The sequence below is a fragment of the Clarias gariepinus genome, chromosome 26, assembly GCF_024256425.1.
Source record: "Clarias gariepinus isolate MV-2021 ecotype Netherlands chromosome 26, CGAR_prim_01v2, whole genome shotgun sequence".
In the NCBI taxonomy this organism is placed as follows: domain Eukaryota; kingdom Metazoa; phylum Chordata; class Actinopteri; order Siluriformes; family Clariidae; genus Clarias; species Clarias gariepinus.
The window spans coordinates 14003939-14027967 of record NC_071125.1 but is presented as its reverse complement, the minus strand read 5'-3'; the positions used below and the strand labels follow the sequence as shown (position 1 = coordinate 14027967).

Sequence of the window (24029 nt, the reverse complement as noted above, 5' to 3'; positions counted from 1 at the left end):
ATTCTTGGGATGTCTGGTATGAATCGCTCTCTTAAGGTCATGCCACAGCATTTCAATCGAGTTGAGGTCAGGACTCTGACTGGGCCACTCCAGAAGGCGTTCTGTTGAAGCCATTTTTTTGGTAAATTACTTGTATGCTTTGGGTCCTTGTCCTGTTGCATCACCCATCCTCTGCGGAGCTTCAGTTGGCGGACAGATGGTCTCACGTTTTCCTGCAAAATGTGTTGATAAACTCTGGAATTAATTTTTCCATCAATAACAACAATCCGTCCAGGCCCTTAGGCAGCAAAGCAGCCCCAAACTATGATGCTCCCTCCACCATGTTTTACAGTGGGGATGAGGTTTTGATGTTGGTGTGCTGTCTTTTTTTTCTCCACACATAGTGTTGTGTGTTTTTTCCAAACAACTCAATTTTGGTTTCATCTGTCCACGGAATATTTTGCCAGTAGTGCTGTGGAACATCCAGCTGCTCTTTTGCAAACTTCAAACGTGCTGCAATATTTTTTTTGGACAGCAATGGCTTCCTCCGTGGTGTCCTCCCTTGTACTCCATTCGTGTTTAATGTTTTCCTTATTGTAAATGTGTCAACAAAAATGTTAGCATGTTCCAGAGATTTCTGTAAGTCTTTAGTTGACACTTTAGGATTTTTCTTTACCTCATTAAGCATTCTGCGCTGTGCTCTTGCAGGCATCTTTAAGGGACGACCACGCCTAGGGAGAGTAGAAACAGTGCTGAACTTTCTCCATTTGTAGACAGTCCGTCTTACCGTGGACACATAAACATCAAGGCTTTTGGAGATACTTTTGTAACCCTTTTCAACTTCATGCAAGACAACCCTTCTTGATTGTAGGTCTTCTGAGAACTCTTTTCTGCGAGGCATGGAGCACATCAGGCAGTGCTTCTTGAAACCAGTAAACCCAAAACTGGTGTGTGTTTTTAAAGGGCAGGACAGCTTTCAGGAACACATCCAATATCATGACACTGATTGGACTTAAGGTTGGCTCACTCCTGGCTCCAATTAGCTTTTGGAGAAGTCATAAGGCTAGGGGTTCACATACTTTTTCCACCCTGCACTGTAAATTTTTACGTTACGTTCAATAAAAACATAATGTTCGTGTAGTATTATTTTTACTTTTTATTACAGACTGTGTTTTTCTATTGTTGTGACTTGGATGAAGATCAGAGCACATTTTATGACCAATTCATGCAAAAGTTCACGTAATCCCAAAGGGTTCACATACTTTTTCCTGCAACTGTACATGTTTGAAAATAACTGTTCATGCTCCCATGACCACTCCATCACTATTTGAGCCTGATGGATCTTTGTGCCGTCATCCCAGAATATGCCTGTACCTCATCAGGGAAGAAAAACTCCATTGATGTCATTTAGTATATTCAGGTCATCATCTGACTTGAATTTAAAAATGAAGTAAAAAAATAAATAAATAAACTGTGCTTGAATAGCCACAGGATACTAAATCCATGTCAGATCTTAAGTTAAAAAGTCATTATACTGTATGTAGGTGCAAAAAATGTATTATCCCTACACAAATAATATGGGTAAAACATTCCATCTAATAAAAACCATCGCATTTCATTTTGATGGGAAAATGTCATTTTTATTTAAGTGACTCAAACTCTGTTGGGAAATGAGGTCAGAATTGTTGTTGTTAGTCTTTCAGCTGCTCCCAACAAGGAGTCGCCACAGCGGACCTTCCAGGTGCCCTTCCTGATGCAACCCTCCTATTTTATCCAGGCTTAAGACCGGCACTGCATCCAGTGGCTGGGGTTTGGGCGTTGGCTGGAAGATGTATGGAAGTACAACAGTGCGAAAATTTCAAATTTGAAAAAAATCGTCCTTATCTTATCTGCGGGTTTATTTAAGCAGCTATTGAAGCTGAAAATGTAGATATGCTGATATAAAACGAACTTTACCACGGTACACCAGCGTACTGTACTGCAAAAGTCTGTCTAACTCTCTGCTCATCCAGATTAAGGCAAAGTACAAATGACTTTATAATAAATATTAAATTAAAGCTAATGTTGTAGAGCAATTGTGTTGCATAAAATAAATTATTCTTAGGATCTTGATTGTCATGTTATTTAAAGAAAGTCTGAATGACATTAAATCATTGCAGTTCATGTTTTTCCTTATTACAGTATAAAGTTGTTACTGTTACCTTCATTTATAAGCAATATAATTTAAATGTATAAACAGCATGTTTATTGTTGCTGCTGTTAAGGAAATTAATCCCATCTATACATTACCGCGCATAGGGGAACGGGAAAACCACCTCTCTAGCGTTTGAATGAAAGAATCTCGATTTTGCTTTATATATTGCGTCGATTCTGACGGAGGGGGAATTTTAGAGCATAACACTGCTTACTGTTAGTTCTTTTTGAACGAGTCTTCAACTTGACTTAGAAGAACAAGTAATCTCAATGGTGAGAGATTTTCTACTTCGCACACATGCGCAAAGCATCGCAAAACCTACATAGGTTATGTACAGGAAACAGAAATGAGTAGTTACCTTTGAGTCTTTGGTCCGAATCGTTCGTTCTTTTGTCACGTGTCTCCCATAGACCCTGTCTATGCAGTGCGTCTGATGCAGTGCAATAGATTCAAAAGAACGAACGACTCGGACCAGAAGATATAAAGGTGAGCTGCTCATTCCGTTTATGATATGTCATTAGCTGCTTTGTAATTTTTTAATTACTGAAACTATTGACAAAATTAGTGTATGTAGACGTGTTGGGGGTTTGAATATTGGAAATGTAACATTTTAATTTATTTCTGATCAAAAAAAAAAAAAAAAAAAAAAAAGATTTGTTCATTTTGATGAAAGAGATTCAAAGAACCGAGTCACTAAAATGATTCAAACGTCCCATCACTAACAGAGAGCACACTTTAAAGTACACTGTGACACGGACCACAGCAATCGACAATCCATTGCTCTTCCTTGTGATATCCGAGATGTGAAGACCTGAATCTGAATTTTCTCAACCTGAATTTTTGAGGTTGAAAAATAGTGAAAATGGTATTTTTAACACTTGAAATTTCAAGCACTGTAAATGCTGTAAGGGGTTTTTGCAATTCAGAGCAAATTGCAATGCTGAAAAACGCAAACATTTTTCTTGCAACAAGTTTTTGTTTTGTTCATCATACTATTTTGCTTTGGGGTATTCTGGCATGGTAATACTTCCAGAGAACTGAACCCGGATCTTCTGCATGGCAGGTGAGAAAACTCCCCCTGAGCCACCAATGGAAAGGAGGGCAAGGCTCTTAAATATAATCAGTCAAATAGCTAATATTTACACATTAGTGTTTAATTAAAAATAAACAGATACAAAGTTGTATAAATGTACATATACAGTAATAAGGAATCAAATATTTATACAGCAAATTTGCTTCCACTGTTTTGGAAAACGTTTCTACCTTTAATATACAGTAGATAGTTGAAATTTTTGTTTTTTTTGTTGCCAACAGAGCAAATGTATTGGACGGAAACAACTTTTTTACGGTCAGTTGAATTCTGAGCTACTTGTACATGCGGCAGGTCATCCTATATCAAAACAAGTGTGGTAGTAAAACACTGACACTCAGTCTTTTGCCAACGCTTCCTCCACCTACATTCAATACGTCTTGACTACAAGTTACATCATAGATGACAATCTGAGATATGTGAACCTATATATGCTGCATATTCCTAATACCTAACTGAAATAGGCTTAATGGAAATCCAGATGTTAGTGAAAAATCATAGTTTATCTATGAACAAACTGTTGTATTATCTGATCACAGAAAACAGTATAGGGGGTTAAAATTTCGATCTTTTAAACATCTCAGGACTGAGAATAATCACATCCCTGTTTTTTCCTGCTTGGCATGTTTTTGGCTTTTCTTGCATGTTTATATAAAAAAGTTATGCACAGGCAAGGTGACTGGTAGAGCGCAGCTCTTAGAAGGTCCCCCACAATGTCATGTAGAGGAAAGAAAAAATATATATATATATATATATATTTGTTTTTTTTTTTTAAGAGTAGACCAAGTCACACTGCTTCCTTCCGATGTCTGTGTGCATGTTAGATTGATTACATGAATAGGATATGAAGCAATTCACTTTGTGACCATGATAAGGGCTACTTTCTTTTTGTCTTACAAAGATAAGACACAAAGGGCCTAAGACACTTTATTCCTCTCTACCATGATCAGTTTCGTTTTATTAATAGGGTTGCCCTCAGGCCTGATCCCTCAATCACCAACGAAGGCTGAATCAGCTACAGTTAAGCAACATTGTGAGAGAGAGTGCTATTGTACCAAAGACATAGTTTTAAATTCTTACAGGTACTAGCCAAAAGGTGAGGTGGATACGTTTAGTTCAGCTTTTATTCGTCACATACAGATTACATTAGTGCACAGTAAAATTCTTTGCATTTCCCAGCATTTTTGTTAGTAAGCTGGGGTCAGAGCACATGCTCAACATGTCTGGAGCAGACAGCCTTGCCCAACAGGAACAACCTGGCACAGCTAGGACTTTAACCCTCGACCTTCCGTTCAGAGCAACCACTGCCCCATGGAAGGGGTTAAAGAGTCCTGTAAATACAATAAGTTTTCTTAAATTCTGTAAATGCAATCTTTCCACTTTAGAATATCAGGGTTGAACAGGGATGAATCCCAAATGTTATACTGTAAAATGGAGGGCTAATGCACAATAAAGCGTGTTTAACACCTGATCAAGGCCACTACTTGGTATGTGGCACGAGGGATTGGAGGGGGATCTGGATTCAGCCTTGTGTTAGCCTTTAAAAGAACTCCAGACGGGTCCCTCAATGCTTCATAGTGGGAACCACACATTCCTGAACCGTCTGTTCACCCTCTCTATGTCTCAATCAAAATAAAAAACTGGGGTCAAAAGCATGTAAGTCTATTCAGAGCATTATTTACACCCACTCTTCTTCTATACTACTTTAATCTGTATTCAGGGACGCGGGGACCTGGAGCCTATCCCAGGTGGCTTAGGGCACGAGGCAGGTTACACCCTGGACAGGGTGCCAATCCATCGCAGGGCACTCACACACACACACAATTTGGGAATGACAATTAGCTTAACCTGCATATCTTTGAACTGTGGAAGGAAACCGGAGGTGGGGAGCATGCAAACTTCGCATTATTTACACTGGAACCGTTTTTAACAATTTCGTGAAGTGCCCAAAACATTATTGTTGTTAGTCTTTTGGCTGCTCCCAGCAAGGGGTCGCCACAGCGGACCACCCAAAACATGTACAGTAACTCTAAATATTCTTCAATCCACTTTCTATTTTTCTTAACCAGCATTTTTGAGAAACCAATATAAAATGTGTTTTAATACAGGTGAATGCATAAACAAAATCATGATGGGGAAAAAATATATATCATCTGCCTTGTTTTTATATTAGCCAGAACAAACCAATTAGATTTTCCCCTTATGTGACCTCATATAAGAAGATACCCCTCCCCTAGCTTCTTTGTTCCTAGATGATGCAAGGCTCAGCAGTAGGTTATTCATAATTAGGAAAATAAAATAAAATAATAATGGAAAATCAGAGGGTTATTTCAGTTGGAGCATTAAATGACGCAACTTTGTGGGAGCTCGGTTAACTTGTGTTAACTAAAGAAATATCAACAAAAGGGGTCTTTAAGCTCAACTACACAGCCATAAGTGTGTTAAGTGTGAAATCATAAATGTATGTGACAAATAAAATGTGACACATGTATGTGACAAATAAAATTTGAAATCATTATTATTATATTTAAGGACTTATCAAGACTCTCAACCACGTTTAATTAGATGGTGACTGCCCTCAATCATAACTGTGTCAAACTCCATTAACACAGAGGTGGGAATCGAACTCAGACCATGGAGGTGCAAGGCGACAGCACTAACCAAATCAAAACGGATTTGATTCCAAACCAATTTGAATTAAAATGTTTACTGTGGTTTTCATAAGATTTGAGCTTGTGTCAGCTAACACATCAAAAAAGATGCATAAGAAGAAAAGATAAAAACCTTCTGAATGATTTAAAGCCATTCTTACCGTTACAGAGAGGGTAAAGCATGCTAAGGTGAACTTCGTGATATGGGATTTTGTCACTCCAGCACCAGCGGCTAACTTGTTGGTTGCATTATTCTGAGTAAAGAGAAAACAAAAAGAAAAATACTGTTGGTAAAAAATTCTAAAATCATACAAATGGTCACCAGTCCAGTTTCAAAATGTATAAAAGTAAATCATCAGGTATTTATACACATTTACATAATTTTAATTCTGTAAAGCTTCTTTGTGACAATGACCACTGTTAAAAGCACTATACAAATTAACCTAAATTTAAGGTACTAAGCATACACACACACGCACTATTAGTGCTAATTGAATAATTTTGATATAGTTAATGTTAAAGTGCCCCTATTATGCCATTTTAAAGTTTGCTAATATTGCTTAATGAGTCTCTCAAAACAGGTTTACATGTATGCAAGGTCAAAAAACACTTTGGATTTCTCCAAAAATAAATAAAATTTTACCCTATTTTAAAATGATTCGCAAACGACTCGTGTGAAGCAGTGTGAAGATTCAGTCTGTCTAAACCCCTCCTTTCGACTCGTTTAGGCGAATGTGAGCCGACTCTTTTTTTTAAACAGACAAAAACTTCATTTATTGTGCACTGTCAGCATCACAGATAGTTCATGTTCACATACAGCTACATGACACTGCATGAAAAATCATATTTAAATAAGCATAATATGGGAACTTTAATCACAGTCATAGTCTGTGATAAAATTTACAATTTTAAAAAACTCTTTGAATCTCTAATATACCTGTATTTTAAATGTGCTATGTTGGAATAAAGAAATGCAAGAACAACTACTGAAAAGAAACAGAATCTGCAGTTTTATAATACAGTATCTCAGACATTGACATTTAACATACGTTAGATTAAAATCATTTGAATAGGGTGTTGGGTAGTATGGGCTCCTTAGATCCAAAAATCAGCCTAGATCCTTAGCTGCCTGAGCCACCACTCCCACGTGTTGCGCTTAATGCGTTCTTGCAAAAATAGTCACCCTTAAATTTGCTTAAGCACACAACTTTGGTTTTATCCAAACTTCCAGTGAGACTTGCCATTCAGCACACATGGTAAAGTTTTATCAGTCATCTTATTTTTCGCGTTAAACAATTATCACACACACAGCGGATAACCGTGCTGCGATTATGATCAAACTTGGTGATATTTGCATAATAAAAAAAAAAAAAAAAACATTAAAAAGGGGGAGTAATGCGTTAATTTCTAGATTGGTCACATGCATTAACATTTAACTGCTCTTTGCAACAAATATTCTATGTATAAATATGTGACTGGTAGTGTATATTCTTATTTCTTCCCAGAGTTTTTAGAATAGGTCACCAAGTCTGAAAAAGAAAAAAAAAAAAAAGACAAAGCAAGACAAAGAATGACTAATTAATCTGTAGCTTGCAGTACACAAGCAGTGCATCTGATGGATTACTTCCATGGCTTAATACCTCTTTGCTAAAAGCCTTCTGGATGATTATATACTTTAATGAAATCTTAAAGAACCATGATGGGTCATTCAATTAGTGTTTCTATTTATCTTCATTCCGTCTTAAAATTTATAATTAGATTTTTTCTATTTTATTTTTCTGATTTGATCTTGTCCAATTTTGTATATTTGAATAATCCGAACACAAATTAACTAATAAAAAATAATAATAATGATAATTAAACAGATGCACCTACTCAACATATACTCACAAGAAAAAAAAAAAAAGTTCCCTACATATACAGACTTCCCAAAATAGCTGACGAGTAAACCTTTCGAAACAAAGTCTGCCTGGGATATTAAATTCTTTTCATACTTCAATCATCCAACCAAAAAAAAAAAAAAAAAAAAAAAAAACCGCTTGTACGCATATTCTATCAAAAGGACACTTTGTCCTCTTCAGTCCAGCCAAACACAAACAACTGAAATCATAGACTTTCTGGTAGGTCCACACCACCGCAAGTCACCGTTATATCACTGCTATGTAATTAGCTACACGTGCGCTTAAAGAGGCGATCTAATGAAAAACATGTTGGCTAAAATAGACAATGGTTGCAAATCTGGGAAAATTTCATCCTCTTTGTGCAGATCAGGACATGTTTGAGAATTCATTTTTCACTGATGTCAGATGAACATCGAGCTCCAACAGGACTCTCGAACATCTATAGGAATGTGACCTTACACAACCCTTCTCATATGTTTGGATAGGTTTACATTAAATTTTATCGAGCGATTTTACCGGTTTGATTTAAGAGGGCTGTTCAAATCAAACCAGGACTCTAGATAATATTTCTTGTTAATGAAGGTATAAAAACTGATCAACATTTACAGATGATATCAATCACAATACACTAATGAGACTCTTAGCTACAGAAAAACATTTACTATTCTCTTCCCTTTTTGCTCACAGCTTCACCCCAAATAAAGTTTAACTGAAATAACAGTGGACTTTGCAGTGCCACCATACACCAGGTAATGTATTTTATTCAGCCACAAATAATTGAGTGAATTGAGCAACATTGTTTATTAACTATATACCATAAAACAAAAAAGGTGACAGGATCATGATCACCAAAGCTCATCAATGCCTGTGGGGATCAAAGCCCAAAACATCCGGTCCAATCACGAGGAAAAGTCAATTTATCCAAACTGCTTTAAAAGTTAAAAAAGAAAAGAAAAAAAAAAAAACTCAACACCCAGGGCACCATGGCATGTTATACATATGGGTTAGTTGGTAAAGAGCTCAAGGTTGTACAGTAATTTTAGTCAAGCAATTTCTCAGATATCAATCTGACTGAGGATCCATGGACTGCACAAATAAATCTGATCCATGGAGGACCCACCCTAAAACCCAAAGGATCTGCCGCTAATGTCCCGATGTCAGACGCCACAGCTCACTTCCAGAGGTATACTGGAGTCATGCCAGAGCTTCCCATTATGCCACCAGGGACGCAGACGATGATGAGCCTTAATGTCACGGCTAATTGGTATATCCTAAGCAAATTGTTGGGAACACACAGTCCTGACAAGTACAAATGACTAACTACATCAAACAACTGAATAAAACTGAGGTCTGCACAAGCATTAAGAATTCAGATGCTGCTCCTAATTAACACCCTTAAATGGCCAATACACACTGAATGCATTTAATATACCAAACCTCCAGCCAGTAAAGGTCAATTTATAAATATACAGTAACATGAAAAAGTATTTGCCCTTTCCTGTGATGTTTTTTTTTTTGCACATTTTTCACATTTAAATGATTCAGATCATCAAAAACTTTTTAATATTACACAAAGATAAACCCAGTAAATACAATGTAGTTTTAAAACGATGACTTCATTGATCAAGTCAAAAAAGCTGTCCAAATCTGCCAGGCATTTTTAGTAGTGGAATTGTTACACATTAGAGACCAAGACCAAGAATGGGATGCAGCCGACACCGATGTGATAAGTTATGCCAAAAATCTCCTCGCACCAGTGATCTCTGATATAACATATATATACAGATATAATAAGTGTGATGGTACTGATAGTATTACCAGGAATTTTGAAACACGGGAAACTTTTCTGAGCAGTACAGATTTCAAGTACAAATGAGGTGGTGAGAGTAGCCACATCCTACTGGCATCGCCACATAGTCATACAGAATGATAAGTTATGGAGGAAACTAGTGCAAATACAATCATGGGTAAAATAAAGTATACCCTCTATTAATTCTATGATTTTATTGATCAGGGGTATCAATTGTGTGCTGAAAAAGGACTTCAGCCATGACCCCAGTGAAGGAAGTGTTGGTGCAGATTAATATGGAAAGGGGTTATAATTTTATAAGTTTTATAACTGTTTACAAATGATGAGCCTTCAAGACAGTTGATAATCCTTCCAGGAAAAGACCATTTGAGGCTCTTAGATATAAACACAAAACCCTACATCATGTGACCTGCAGACCTTTGTAAGCGCATTAAATGTTTTTGTCAATGACGTGATAATCAGGGGGGGGGAAAGAACAGGTATTACCTAAACTAAAAAAGTAGTTTGTGCAGTTTTTCAAATCCTTTCCATGCTGCCATATTCTTTTTTTGTCTACCCTTTGGCCTACCCAAGTTATGGAACAATATCCTTTAGACTGATATGATCAAGATGGAGACGTCTGGCCATTGTGCAAATTGCCATGTTAGGCAAAAAACCAAACCTTTACCATAAACACCTCACACCAGCTGTAAAGCATGATAGTACAGGGGTGAACATACTGTATCAGCTTGTTTTGCTTTTTTCTTTTTTGAACCGTTAGTTTGTAATGGTCAAACCTCAAGACCTAAACCCCAGTAAGACGCAGTGGAAGGATCTTATGAGAGCTTTACATGAAAAAAAAAACAAAAACGATGTGTTACAAGGAAATGATTAACTTCTTCGCACAATGTGTAAAAGATAAGGGTTAGGTTACATAAAAAGATTACTGGTTGTACTTTTCTTTACCCATTTCTTACAGATTCTAAAGGTTGATTTACTTTTGGGAATAAATGCCCAGAGACACCTCCTTCTGAATGACTAGTTTGTACAGCATTCTGCAAAAATCTGAACTTTAGACCTTGCACATTTGAATGGCAAAAATGAACTCGTCTTGCACGCATTGCTGAACACTTCGTGCTAACTGTAAAGGAAAAGCAGCAAACTTATCCAAAAAAATTAAACAGAAAGCAAGCTGATGAAAGTTATATCAAATCCATAAGAGAGTCAACTGTGTGGAATCATGTTTCTTAGCATTCCCAGGAAAAGAAGTAAAATATTGAAATGCACCTTGTCGAATGCTGGAAAGATGGCTCGTAGTTCAGTTAGCCAACCGTAGGGCATGTGTCCCACTGGGTAAGTGGCTGTGAGCACTGCTACAGCCTTGCAACACATACACACACAAAGATTCAGTGCATTTGAGTATAAACATTGGGTCTATTTATTACAAGCTAAAAGCCAAGACCACTAACCTCTGTGGAAGCAGTGCTGCCTTTAAGGTCTCGTGACACAAACAGGTTGACAATAGGCCTGCTGATCCTCTGGGTGGCCAATATGAGTGCCAGTGGCCACCAGAAGCTCAACATCTTTCTGATGCTAGTATCTCCCTTAAAAAAACAAACACACAAACCCAAAATGAGAAATGAATGGACTGGTAAAACCCTTTGATAGAGTAGCCCTTTCTGAACAATCGATTCTCTACTCTGTAATATTAATTAATTACACTGCTCCCTTCTCCAAGGCAGTCACGGTCCTGTTCAAGCCAATATTACCCCTTTGATAATAGTGATGCAATACTTAAGCCACTGTGTTACAATAACGACTAGTCACCATAAAGGTGAAAAGTGCATACTCAGACATTACATGTTTTAAGCTTTTACAGTTAAACGTTTTTAAAGTTTACATCCCTCTTGTTTCTGAATGGGAATGTCTGGATCAAGTGAATATTTATAAACACATACGGTACTGTGCAAAAGCCTCAAGACACCTTATTTCTTCATACTTTGCTTCCAATGAACCAGACTTTTATATGTTTAATGTAATAGGCTTCCTAAAGGACTTTTTGGCTCTCATTTTCAGTTTTCAGAAGTCCCTCCAGCTGAGCAATTTCAGAGGAATGCTTTTTGTCTGTTAAGCCACACAGTGACCTATGAATCATACAAGCATAATAAACATCTAACTTAAGGCATGAACCAGTGACAAACAGGTGCAGATGATCAGGCCAGTGATTAGTGTACTGGTGATGGGGATGCTGAGTGGTTGGAACTGACGAGAGGTGAAATGATGTTGCTGCTGAGATTGTTACATAAGCAAACATTTAACGTTTGCACAGACCTGTACATAACATACATACAAAATTGTAGAATTTTATTTCACTATTAATACCAAGGTAACTACCATGGTAGCTATACTAGAATAGAATTTCACCAATAGAGTCCAATAGAATAGAGTCACCAATAGAACTTGTGGTAAACCCATTGTATTGTATTTTTTTTGTTTAAGTCTACCAAATATTTGTTTAAGTCACAAACAATATTTTCGCCATCTGTTTTTGTTTCGATTTTTAGCCTAATGATGGCTTATTTACTTTGAACTTAGCGAGAGTTAATAGCAATGCATTCCTAACATCCTCACTCAAATTAAAGCTTTACATCTCAGCTCCAATATACTATAGCAGCAGTCTTGTGCCTCCTGGGCAGCTCTGGCTCACTGGGGCATGACTCCACAAGACCTCTGGGTGTGTGTTGTGGTGTCTGGGACCAGAACAATCAGCAGTGGATGGATTGGGATGGGGCTTCTGTGGATTGAACTTTCTTTGTCCAGGGCATTCCATGGGTGATGGTTCAGATTTGGAGAGTTCTTTGCCTGCTAGGCCCTGTGTGCAGGAGACTGTGGTGCACTGGGTGATACAGTATGGTACACTTTTTTCATGGCCAACATTTTTTCTTTCTTTTTGTTTTTTGGTGAGTTGTGCTGCACTGGCTTTTCTGTGGTATCAGACAGGATGGGGGTGACCTTTGGGTACCCATGATTTCCCGTTTGGATTTCTGGTATATAATTGATAACCAGCGTTAATGTTATGGCTGATGGTCTATTTCTCCACTATTAGTCAACAAGACAAAATACTGCACTGGTGCTAGAATTGGAATTTTTACATAATGAACAGAGATATAAGCATAACAATAATGTTATCCTAAACACTGTATAAGAACTTTACAAGGAACTCCACTCATCCAATCAAATTAGTGGATTAGAACCAACCTGTTGTATAACACATAATGAAAATAAATGTTCCTTAAGCAAGTATGAAGATTCAAAATTTAGAACATTCATGATATAGTACTGCTTATCTTTCATTTAGAATGGGTAAAGATTTAGTAACCGTACCCCCATGTCCTGGCTGTTGGAGTCAGATAAGTTGTCATGAATGTTGCAGTAGTAGCCCAATCCCACAATGCTAAAGCGCACCAGTGCGCCCATGTACAAAGACAGGATTGGAATGAGCAAGGGTTCCACACACTCCAGGTGGCTGTGGAGCAGGATCGTCACAAACAAGATCTACAGGGGAGGAAATGATTAGACTGCTGGAAGAGTAAGACACAATATGCTCATCAAACTCACACACACACACATCATACAGTACTGTATGCAGGAAGTCGAAGATGTAAAGGAAATCTAAGAAAAATAAATCAAAAGAAAAAAAAAACCTGATTGAATATTAAATGAAAAACTACTGATAAAAGAGCTGCTGAGTCCTCACACGATGCTGCATTTATTTGTGTTTGTATCTGTGTTCATCTATAAACTACAAGATTTAATATTAACTGAGAGCTGATGAGAGAGATTTATTACCTGCGCTACAACGTCAGAGATGGAGGCGGACCCCACCAGCATGCTGTATTTATGCTTTAGAAGGATGCCAGCATGAATCCACGCCTTTAAAGAAAACAGAAATAATTTAAAAAGAAGTGACATTGATGAATGTATATAAAATGCAGAAATCAACACATACAAATGTAAAGATGCACAGCAGACCTATACTAGAGCTGAAGTTTTGGTTAGACGACCGGTTCAGAGCAACTCCAACATTTTTTTGTTCAGACTGCATTTGTTGTTGTTTTTTTCCCTAAGGTCTTATACGGATCTTATATAGCTTATCCCAAAAGCTTTTAATGTGGTACAGGGGAAGAAGCAGTTTTTTAGCCAGTTCATGTGCGAAAAATGGGCTCTCCTGCTCCCAGAACATCTCTTTCACAACTTAAATTTCGGAAAATGGCCATTACATCGGGGAAGAAAAAAAAATCCATAAACGTGATAAACTGGTCATTGTTCAAGTCATCAACTGACTTTTTTTTTTTTGCCACATAATGTTGCTGTAGGTATACTATATCGGATGATTCATTCTACAAGATCTAGCACAGGTTTTATGCCAGATTTCCTTCCTATCGAAACTCTTTTTTTTTTTTTTCTTCTTCTCTTTTTTGTATGGTGCCTAGGGTTAAAGGTCTTACTCAAAGGAAGCAACAGTGGTGATGAGGCTTGAATCCTCTAGCCTTTTTTCAGCAATCCATAACCTCACCGCCTGAGTCACCACTGCGCCCAATCATTGCATTAATTATCCTATCTAGGCCTCTTATTTGTTTGTTTAAATCTAATAGTGCCCTTTTTTGGCCTGGCATCGTATTATTGTTACAGACGTAAGATGCAAATCTAAGGCATATTTAAAAAAAAAAAAAAAATGCATAAACCTGGAGTCTACACCAATAGCGTGCCTAAATACAACGCTGTTAGTATGTTTGTATTAAGATAAATGATAAGAGTCCAGTTCTATAAAATCCATCACAGATTTGGTTTTTAAATGACACCAAACACTAGGGAACTATAGCCTAACTAAGGAAACTTCAGACTCACCATGGCATCCAGCAAGGGGAACACTGCAAGATAAAGGAACGCCTTCCGTGTCTTGCTTCCAACCGATTCGTCCACATGGTGGAGCTTGTTGATGATGTAAAATCCGAGATCTGTGTAAGCTGTCAAACAATAACACAAACCCGGCATGTGTTGTATTGTCCATTCTGTTTACTTTAAATGAAGGCAAAAATAGACAGACAAAAGCTATTTAATTAATTCAGGTATTGTACCTTGCTTAATATCTAGCACAGAAGGTTCTTTGATCAGATAATATCATTGTCTAGGTAAAAAATCACACCATGAATTTGTATAACCATTGCATGAGATCAATCTGTGACACTACGAGAGCAGCAATAAAATTGTGAATACTGCAAAAAGCCACCCGCCAAATACATACACACACACACACACACATACCTATGAGAATATGCAGGATCATGGCTATAACACCAGCTACAAACATACACAGCACTGCTTTTCTTCTGTCCTTCCTGCTGTGGACCAACACCAATCCAACACTCTTAAAGTCACTCATAGGCCCCGTAAAGAACTTCATTAGCGAGTAGGCCAAACCGTAGCTGGCCAGCATCTCCACACGGTCCCCTTTTACTGATGCGATTCCTCTGTTCAGAGCCTGAGAAAGACACAGATAAGAGATATAAAACACAAGTTGTGGGTTTGACCATGGCTTAGTTTGCCCACTTTGCTTTTATCCGAAGGAACTTCAAAGACAGGGTGAATACAAGTCAAAACATACAGTCCGATTCAACTGTATTCTTTTTATCTTAGTGTAGTTTTTTTTGCCTCCGCATATGAAGCTTTTTCAGCAAACAAACAACCGCGCCAAGCAGAACGTACGTCTGGAAGCTGTTTATACATTTTTTGTAGGTTTTTTTTTTTTTTTGCATTTTGTGCAAAACATAGCATCATGGGTCACTGGAATACTAACAAATAGGAAGAAGAAAAGCCACTTCCGATTTCATTTCTAAAGAAGCCAATGCCAAGAGGAATCATAAATTAAGGTTAAGTGAGATTTACAGTAATGTCTATTTCTTTTTTTACGTCATTTAAAATATTTTAATAGTTTGTAAACACAAAAAAATGATTATAGCGTTGGAAATTGGTAATATTTTTGGGTGGCTGGAACATTGAGCCTATTTCCCCATGGATGGGCAATAGAAAATACACTGCGGTCCTCACTGAGAGCAGACACTGTATATAGCAGTTTTAATATTGGTAATTAAGGACTATGGAAAGTGTGAGAGGAACAATATATAAATCAAAACTAATTAATTGTGCCTGATTGTCTATTTATTATTAGAAATAAATTCCTGAAAACTAGCAAAATTATTTGGCAACAATTTAGTCACATTTAAATGGAAATAAGCTTCAGAATCTTATAGTTGGTTTGCTGTAAACTTATTTTGAGGTAGTGAAGATAAATTTAAATATAGTCATAATATTTTCACTTGCTAAGAACCAGGGACAGCAAAGGTAAAAGTCTATAAAAACTTTGCAAGCATTGATGTTACAATTCTGGAAAAAGCAAATCAAAAGCCCTACATAAATGAAAAAGACCTTCAGGATGATGCATCAGACACTGAAATGCTCGTGCAACGTGCATCTGTGTATCAAAACCCACATAAATATGACCTTCACGAAGAGACTTCAGAAGAAAACCTCAAAGCTCTGACCACAAAAGTCTGCATTAGAAGGTTGCAAATGCATTTAAGCAGTTTGGGAACAAGTTCTGTGGATGGAATTAAAATCTGTTTTTAATCGTTACTGAGCAAAAGTGTGTAATTTTTTTTTTTTTAAATACAAATATCAAAGTATTTCATCTGAAAAGAACGCCTCTCTGACTGTGAAACACAAGAATGGCTGAATTTTGCATATGGTTTGTGTTGCAGTCACACGATGCTGTGATACTTTCCAAAGAGAACAAGCACCCTACTATTAAAATTTCATTAAGAGGATTTTGGAGAAGCCAATATTTATCTAGCAACCTAAAAGAAAAAAAAAAAAGAAAAAATATTATAGATAGATAGATAGATAGATAGATAGATAGATAGATAGATAGATAGATAGATATAGATTTAAATTATTTGCATTATAACGTTTCATAAGAAATTATGGACGATTTGTTTCACAACCCAAAAAATATTCATATAAAAATTAATACAAAAATAAAAAATAAAAGGAGGAAGGGCTACTCTGTAGGATGACTTACACACACACAAACAGCTCTGTCAGGAAACTTGTTTAAGAAGGAACTTTTTTAATGACACTTGCTTTTTGCAAGCACACACGTGGTTACAATGTTATAATAAACAGTACACGTGTGCACGAATGTTGACTATACGAGTGACGCACACACACTGAGACTGAGCATGAAAGACGATTACCTATAATCTCATGGCGCATAGCTCAGTTGTGATCAGGTGACCGTCGGCAGACAAAGCGCATGCATACTACTCGTATATCAAGACCTCTCTCATTTAGCAAGTTAAAATTTATTTTAAAATTTTGCTCATCTTGCAAAACACCAAGTTACTCTCAATCCAAGGTTCCACTGTATATTACCTGTAATAAATTGCAGTCTTGTGAAATAAAAAAAATGCACAAGTCCATATTTAGATATTTATGTGAATGCTGGAGCAGCATCTGTGCACCTGTGTAGTTATTTAATTACAGTGACTATAGCTGCATTTACAGTGACCCTAATATTCTACTAATGATCAGACTTATATTTAAATTAGAATGAAAATCTGAACCATAGAACCTTAATTAGAATTATTAGTAGAAAATATTAGTAGATAAGTAGAAATGTATTGGTAATTTCCCATACAGTGTAGCTCTAGCCAATCAGAATGTGGGATTGAACAGGAGGTTGGGGAAAAAAAACGTCTGCTTTATTTCTCACAGATTGATCACTTTTGAGCAAGCAGAACCATTTTGTGCAAAAAAGGTAGAGTCTGATTAAAAGCATTGATCATATAAACCCACATCCTCTCAGATCACTGTTCATGTAAACAGCTAATTCGGAATGTTTAAATCAGAATGATTTCAATCAAATAAAAAAAATGTGTATGTAAACAAAACTTGTGTTGGGAGCTTCTAAAAATAAATACATGCTCACGTGCATGTACATGCGCATGTACTGTACACACACAAGCACATGGACTCTCTGTCCCTACACAGAAATAGCAGTGAAAATAAGAGTCAGTCTAAAGTCCAGCTCACTGTAAACAAGCCCACTTTTAGTATAAAAATAGGTACTGACCCAGTTTTTTTTAAGTACATTCATAATTGAATTCTAAAATGTTCTTTATTAATTGCTTTTGTTTTTACATTGGGTAAAACAAACAAACAAACAAAAAACCCCACTAAGATTCAATTGGACCACTTTTTGCTTTGTTTACAGAACACGATTATGACATCATTCTAATAAGTTTATGCAATGTCACAATATTTATATCCAGATTCACATTAATTTCTTGCCAAGATCTTATATTAATGTTGGGAGAGTCAGACCACTGTGTAAAGTCTACTCCAGCACATCCCAAGGATTATCCATGAGGATAAGGTCTGGACTTAGTGGTGGCTAATATACCTAGGTGTCAAAATTATGTCTTTCTGTACCACTTTTTCACAATTAGGGCCTGATGAATCCTACCTATATCATCTTGGAATATGACCATGTCATAAGGGAAGAAAAAAAAAATTGAAAAATGAAAAAAAAAAAAAAAAAACTTGTCAGCTGACTTAATGTTTGGGCACATAACGTTGCTGAACCTAGACCTGCCCAGGCAGCAACCACAGATCATAAAACTGCCCTCACAGGCTGTAGGCACTAGGCATGACAGGTGCATTACTTTATCACTTCACCCACCTTTCCTCTTACCATGATATACCAATCAGGCCATATGACACTTTTCCCAATGACACACAAACCATTGTTTATGGTCGATAGCAAACTGCAGCCCCCCACTACATGGCTGTGTCTTCTGTACAGCAGAACTCTCTGCCTAACTTATTAATATGAATGAAACGTTGTAAGGTTGAGTATCTTATGCCTTGTTTACACTCTGTTCTACTTCTTTTGTCATCAGCCGAGAGTAAAATCACATACGAGAAATCTGATAAAGATTATGTTTTGTCTTAACCTGACTCCAGCATGTTCACTGATCACTTATACTGCTTCAGCGCTGTTATTTCAGCAGTGAAAATATTAACTAATCCCAGTAAAAGTATTAAGTTTAGTTTTCCTATTAATATCTGTTGGTGCAGTTGTTTGTTTACACTGAGAAAGTAGCTTATTTTATAGCAGATTAAATCTGTTTCATAACATGGATTTTACTCAACAGTATTATTTTATTTATGGTGCAGTTTAAACTTTAGGCAGATATTTAAGTACTGCAAAAGTTTCATTAAATCCAGTTAATTTTGCCTGATGCTGAGACATAATCTCGCTGGACAGACATACAGACAAAATTTTTAGGAGACTGTTTATGGGACCTCCAAATGTATGAAACATACAGATATCATTGAAAGAGCAGGTTTCATCCAATCCACAAATTAAAGCTCTCTTTTATTTATATAGACTTCACCAAACATTTAAGTGATCTCTGATCATGATTCTTTAATTTTTATTTTTTTAGGGCACTTTCTCAAAGATGATTGCTCACTGCTCTCTTTCCAAGTTATAATAATATTTGGACAGTTCTTAACCCAAGTTTCGTTGTTTCAATTTATCTGCTTAGTTGTCTTCTTTGCTTAATGCAGGCCTATTTGACCCTTCTGAAACAAAGTATCTTCAGCACAACCACTGCCAATAACATTAACATACGTTTAAAAAAACATTAACCCTTACAGTAATATTTCCCAGTCGAAGACTCTGAACTATTAGTTTGGTTAAATCCAGATGGTGCCAAGCTGTGTATTAGGTATTAACTCTGAACATGCTAGCCAACTGAAAAATCAGCAGTTACCAAGCCACTGTATCATTAAAGTCTGCTGAGTAGATGAGCAGTCCCTGCCCGCAGTGCAAAGAGGCCATGGTTTTACCCACAAGACCAGCTGCTCGGTAAGCCCCTACACTTGTGTTGAAAATTAAACCAAATAAGATGCAGTGTGTCAACAGAAAAAGGCCTGTTTCCTATACAGGGGTCTTGGGCATAAAGCACAATTATTGCAGCCTGATGATTCCCATTCCTATAAACTACCAACAGGTGAAGTAAATATCATTGATTATGTCAATACAGTGGTACTAGGCAGGACCTCAATTGTTAAAGTTCATGTGTTAGAAGCAAAATGAAATGGGCATGTGTATGGAACTGAGTGGGCTGTGATATCTAGGGTTAGAGTATCTCCAAAACAGCAGGTTTTGTGAGGTGCTCCTGGTATGAGGTTTGTTGCACCCAAGGCTCATTAATGCATAATGAATGCAAAGGCTAGCCCATCTGGTCCCGATCCCACAGAAGGGCTTCTGAAACACACTTTGCTCGTAAAGTCAATATTGGTTATGACAGAAATGTTTCAGAACAAAGGGATGGCAGTGTATTGGAACACATGTGGCGCCTGGCTGGGTAAAAGATGTCTCCAGCATTCATTGCGGGAAAAAGGCAAGCCAGTGGAGGCAGAGTGATGGTCTGAGTAATGTTCTGTACATTGGGTATTGGCATTCATGTGGATGTTTACTTTGACAGACAAAAAAAAAAATCTTTTTTTTTTTTTTTTTTAAGTTGCAACCAGATTGCAGACACTCTAAACAAAACATCCCAGTCTGTTAGGTTGGGCAATCACATATCATCTACCCTCACCGTAAACACTGGTGTCCCACAAGGTTGTGTGCTGGATCCACTGATCTACCCGAGTTAGCCACGACTGTGTGTCTTTGCATAATTTCATAATAAATCATCAAGATTGCATAAGAGTAGGTCACATCAACTACAACAATAGATCAGAGTTTAATACCCATCAAATTTGGAATGTTTGAGTAGATGGTAAAAGTATTTTAGAAAATCAAGGAAAAAGGGACTATAAGGAGAGTACTTGATGGGTTCCTTAAGAGTGACAGGACTAGAAAATAGGATTTAAACTCAAAGAATAATGAGGAAGATCAATACCAGAAGGTAATGCCGTATAGTTGATGCCAACTGCCGGTAAGCACCAAGAAGACAGGACCACAGGGGAGCCTACAGAAATCAGATACAATACCTAGCAGCACGGTGGTCAATCAACCTCACTCCCAATGCCAAGAAGACCAGAGAGCTCATTATGGACTTTATAAAATCAAAAAGCAGCAGACCTTGTCCCATCTATATAAATGAGACTGAAGTACAGCATGTCTCCAGTTTGAGGTTAATGCGTGTTCATATCTATGAGAATCTGTTCTAACACGATAATACTTTGATCCTGGAATTTGGCCTTTGTACACCAACACACCAAATATGACATGAAACACTTAGGATAAGTGAAGTCAGGACTTTATTTAAAGAGGTGTGACACTGTGGTGGCTCATAAATAATGGAACAAATGGCTGACAAGCAGTTGCATAGTAAGATGTGGCCTGTAACCTCGTTACTCATCGACTAATCTGGCATAAAAATATTGGCAAAAGCACTCCTAATAAAGGCAGCACACAGTATTTAGTAGAACCGGGGGGCGGCGGGGGGTATGGGGCCCTGCCTATAATGTTAATTTTTTTTTTACATTTGAGGTAATACGTTGCAGTTCCTCTATAATCCTACATGTGGTGTGCTCTAAACCATTCACATGCTGGCAGGCAACATATCCCATGCAGAATATCTGCAGAATTAGTTTAGAATACTTTTTATTTTTTAATCAACGAAGTAAAACTAATAATATAGAATATGAATAATTATAAAATTTTACCACTTGCTCTGGGTGCTCCACAGACATAATAATATGGTATACAGAGATAATCTTAACTGGTGCTCCCAAATTGCCCGTTGTGCGCGTGTATGTATACTCAGCAAAAAAAGAAACGTCCTCTGACTTTCAACTGTTTTTACTTTTAGTAAACTTAATGTGTAAATATTTGTATGAACACTAAAAGAGTCAACACCATAAGACATAAACTAAAAATGTTTCACAAAGTGTCCCTGAATGAAGGGAGGCTCAAAATCAAAAGTACCATTCAGTATCTGGTGTGGCCACCAGCTGCTTGAAGTACTGCAGTGCATCTCCTCCTCATGGACTGCCTATTGCAGACAAGTCTGAGCACTGATGGAGGGATTGTGTTTTCCTGGTGTGACTCGGGCAGTTGTTGTGGCCATCCTGTACCTGTCACGCAGGTGTGATATTCGCATATACCGATCCTGTGCAGGTGTTGTTACACGTGGTCTTCCACTGCGAGGATGATCATATGCATATGTGTGTGCCCTGTAGTGGATTGGCACCCTGGCCACGGTGTACCCCGCCTTTTGGCCAAAGTCTCATGGGATAGGCTCCAGGCCCGCGCAATCCAGATAAGCTGTATATAATATGAATGAATAAATCCTTCTAATCAGATAATTTACTCACGCATCAGGGCACACACGCGCGCACACACACACCTGGGACCTGGAGGCGCAAGCCTACCTACTAAGCCACTGTGCTGCTCCAAATGAGATCCTGTGCTATGATTTGGTGATACACTATACAAATATGTTTCCATACAAACTATATATTTAACAGATAAATATCACGGGTTAAAACGCAAACACAGTGTGGGTAAATCTTAAAGCTTTTTTTTATTATTCAAATCATACAGCCCTACCTTTGTTTACCTTTTAGTTTTGCTATTTCACCATAGATCAATTTGCCATTCATGCCCATAGCCAGGTATTTTATTTAATCACTGCATATATATACATTTTCGTTAGTCGAGTGTAAAAACGTTTTAACTTAAGTGTGTTTGTGCTTATTGTTATAAACACTGTCCGGCACCACAAACATGTAGGTATGGTCACAAGCTTCAGTATTTTAAAACTAAGACTTAACAGATGACACTTAAATCACTCATTAATAATAATAATGGATCATCATGAGGGATTATCTGTTGCCATGGAATCGGGCGACGTGTTCTCAAGAGCCAATGAGAAGAGAGCACCGGACACTGAGGATGATGGGAACACAGTTACCGCTAACTGCCATGTTTTACCGTTTTTTATTTGTAATGTTGTAAAATATTTATATTTGTGTTTTATTTATATATTATAGTTTGTATGTGGGTGAAAATGCGCGTGAATTAAAACGTTAGAAACGTGCATTAAGCAGCTGCGCCAAGTCACCGAACATTCACCTTGAACACATTCTAAACACTAGTTCCGCGCTGCTTCGTGTTTTCTTACCTGCTCCCCAAAATCGATGGCTATGTTGGTAATAGCGAGAGGAACCAGGAATCGGATGAGAGGCCAATAAGCAGTGAGACTGGCCAGCTCCACCATGATTCTAGCAATATATAGATATATACAGCTATTTAAAAAAATGTCGGCTTACATTTGAGTCGAGCCGGTAATTAATAACCAGCAAGGAGCTGGATATCACTAGAACTCCGCTAGCTAGCTACAGTAAGTAACGTTCCTCCTTGGATCATCACGCAGGACGCTTGGTAGCGGCGGAACACAGAAGGTCATCCCGAAAAAAATATATATTATTAACAATTAATCCTCAACACATCGGCACGCAAAAAGTAACGGATTAAAAACCGGTCCAGAGACAACACTGAACACACAGCTTCCCTTTCTAAGTTATACGTGTAAAGAACAACTCATAGCACCCGAGTCACACTAAGACTCAGACCCTCATTCGACTCGGCTCTGCTGACTGTGACCGGGGCTGCGCTTTTAGGACGCACGTGGGGCGGCATGACACCAACCCCTCCCCCTGGAAACACACGTCACTGGCCCCGCCCACAAACCTGTAATCATAAGCTGCTCAAATGTTGTTCAACCCAACTCAAATCAGTCTCGTTTAATTAGCTTATATTCTCTATTAGTTTTTTTCTTTATTTTATTTTTTTTATTCTTTAGTTTATTCTGTCTGTTTTTATTATTTATTTACATATCTTTGTGAAGTTTATACTATACTTAAACTGTTCTAGCTTCTGTACTCCCTGCCTAAATTATTAATACAAAGAAATAAAATTCTGTAAGGTTAAGCATCTTACACATTGTTTATGCTAAGTTGTGCCAAATACAGTCCCTGTTCGGTAAATGGAAAGTGAATCACAAATGAGGAATTGAAAAAGTAGATTGTGAAGATTAATGGTAGTCTTTAAACAACTCTAGCGCTTTAAAATTCACTTATACAACTGTTGCTCTTACAAATAAGCGCTGTTATTTAATCTGTTAAAATATTATGTAATCCCAGTTAAAATATTCACTTGAACAATTATTCAACAAATATTCACTAAATCAAAAATGTCTAACTAATATCTATTGGTACAGGTGTTTGTTTACATTGATGCAGCAGGGGCTGGAGCAAAAATATTTTGTGGGGGTGCAAACAA

At 37.4% G+C, this 24029-nt stretch overlaps 1 protein-coding gene across 1 annotated transcript in view; it reads right to left on the bottom strand.

Annotated features, from left to right (window-relative positions):
• The window catches only part of ankha (ANKH inorganic pyrophosphate transport regulator a), a 30057-nt gene extending 6745 nt beyond the window's left edge, over positions 1 to 23312 (bottom strand). The window contains exons 1-8 of the mRNA XM_053487572.1: positions 22870 to 23312; positions 14930 to 15146; positions 14513 to 14631; positions 13454 to 13537; positions 12989 to 13159; positions 11074 to 11208; positions 10892 to 10984; positions 6076 to 6168 (exon numbers count right to left, since the gene is read on the bottom strand). Of these exons, the coding sequence (XP_053343547.1) occupies positions 6076 to 6168; positions 10892 to 10984; positions 11074 to 11208; positions 12989 to 13159; positions 13454 to 13537; positions 14513 to 14631; positions 14930 to 15146; positions 22870 to 22965 (1008 nt within the window). The 5' untranslated portion in view covers positions 22966 to 23312. The remainder of the gene's footprint in view (positions 1 to 6075; positions 6169 to 10891; positions 10985 to 11073; positions 11209 to 12988; positions 13160 to 13453; positions 13538 to 14512; positions 14632 to 14929; positions 15147 to 22869) is intronic.
• Positions 23313 to 24029: the final 717 nt, after the last annotated feature.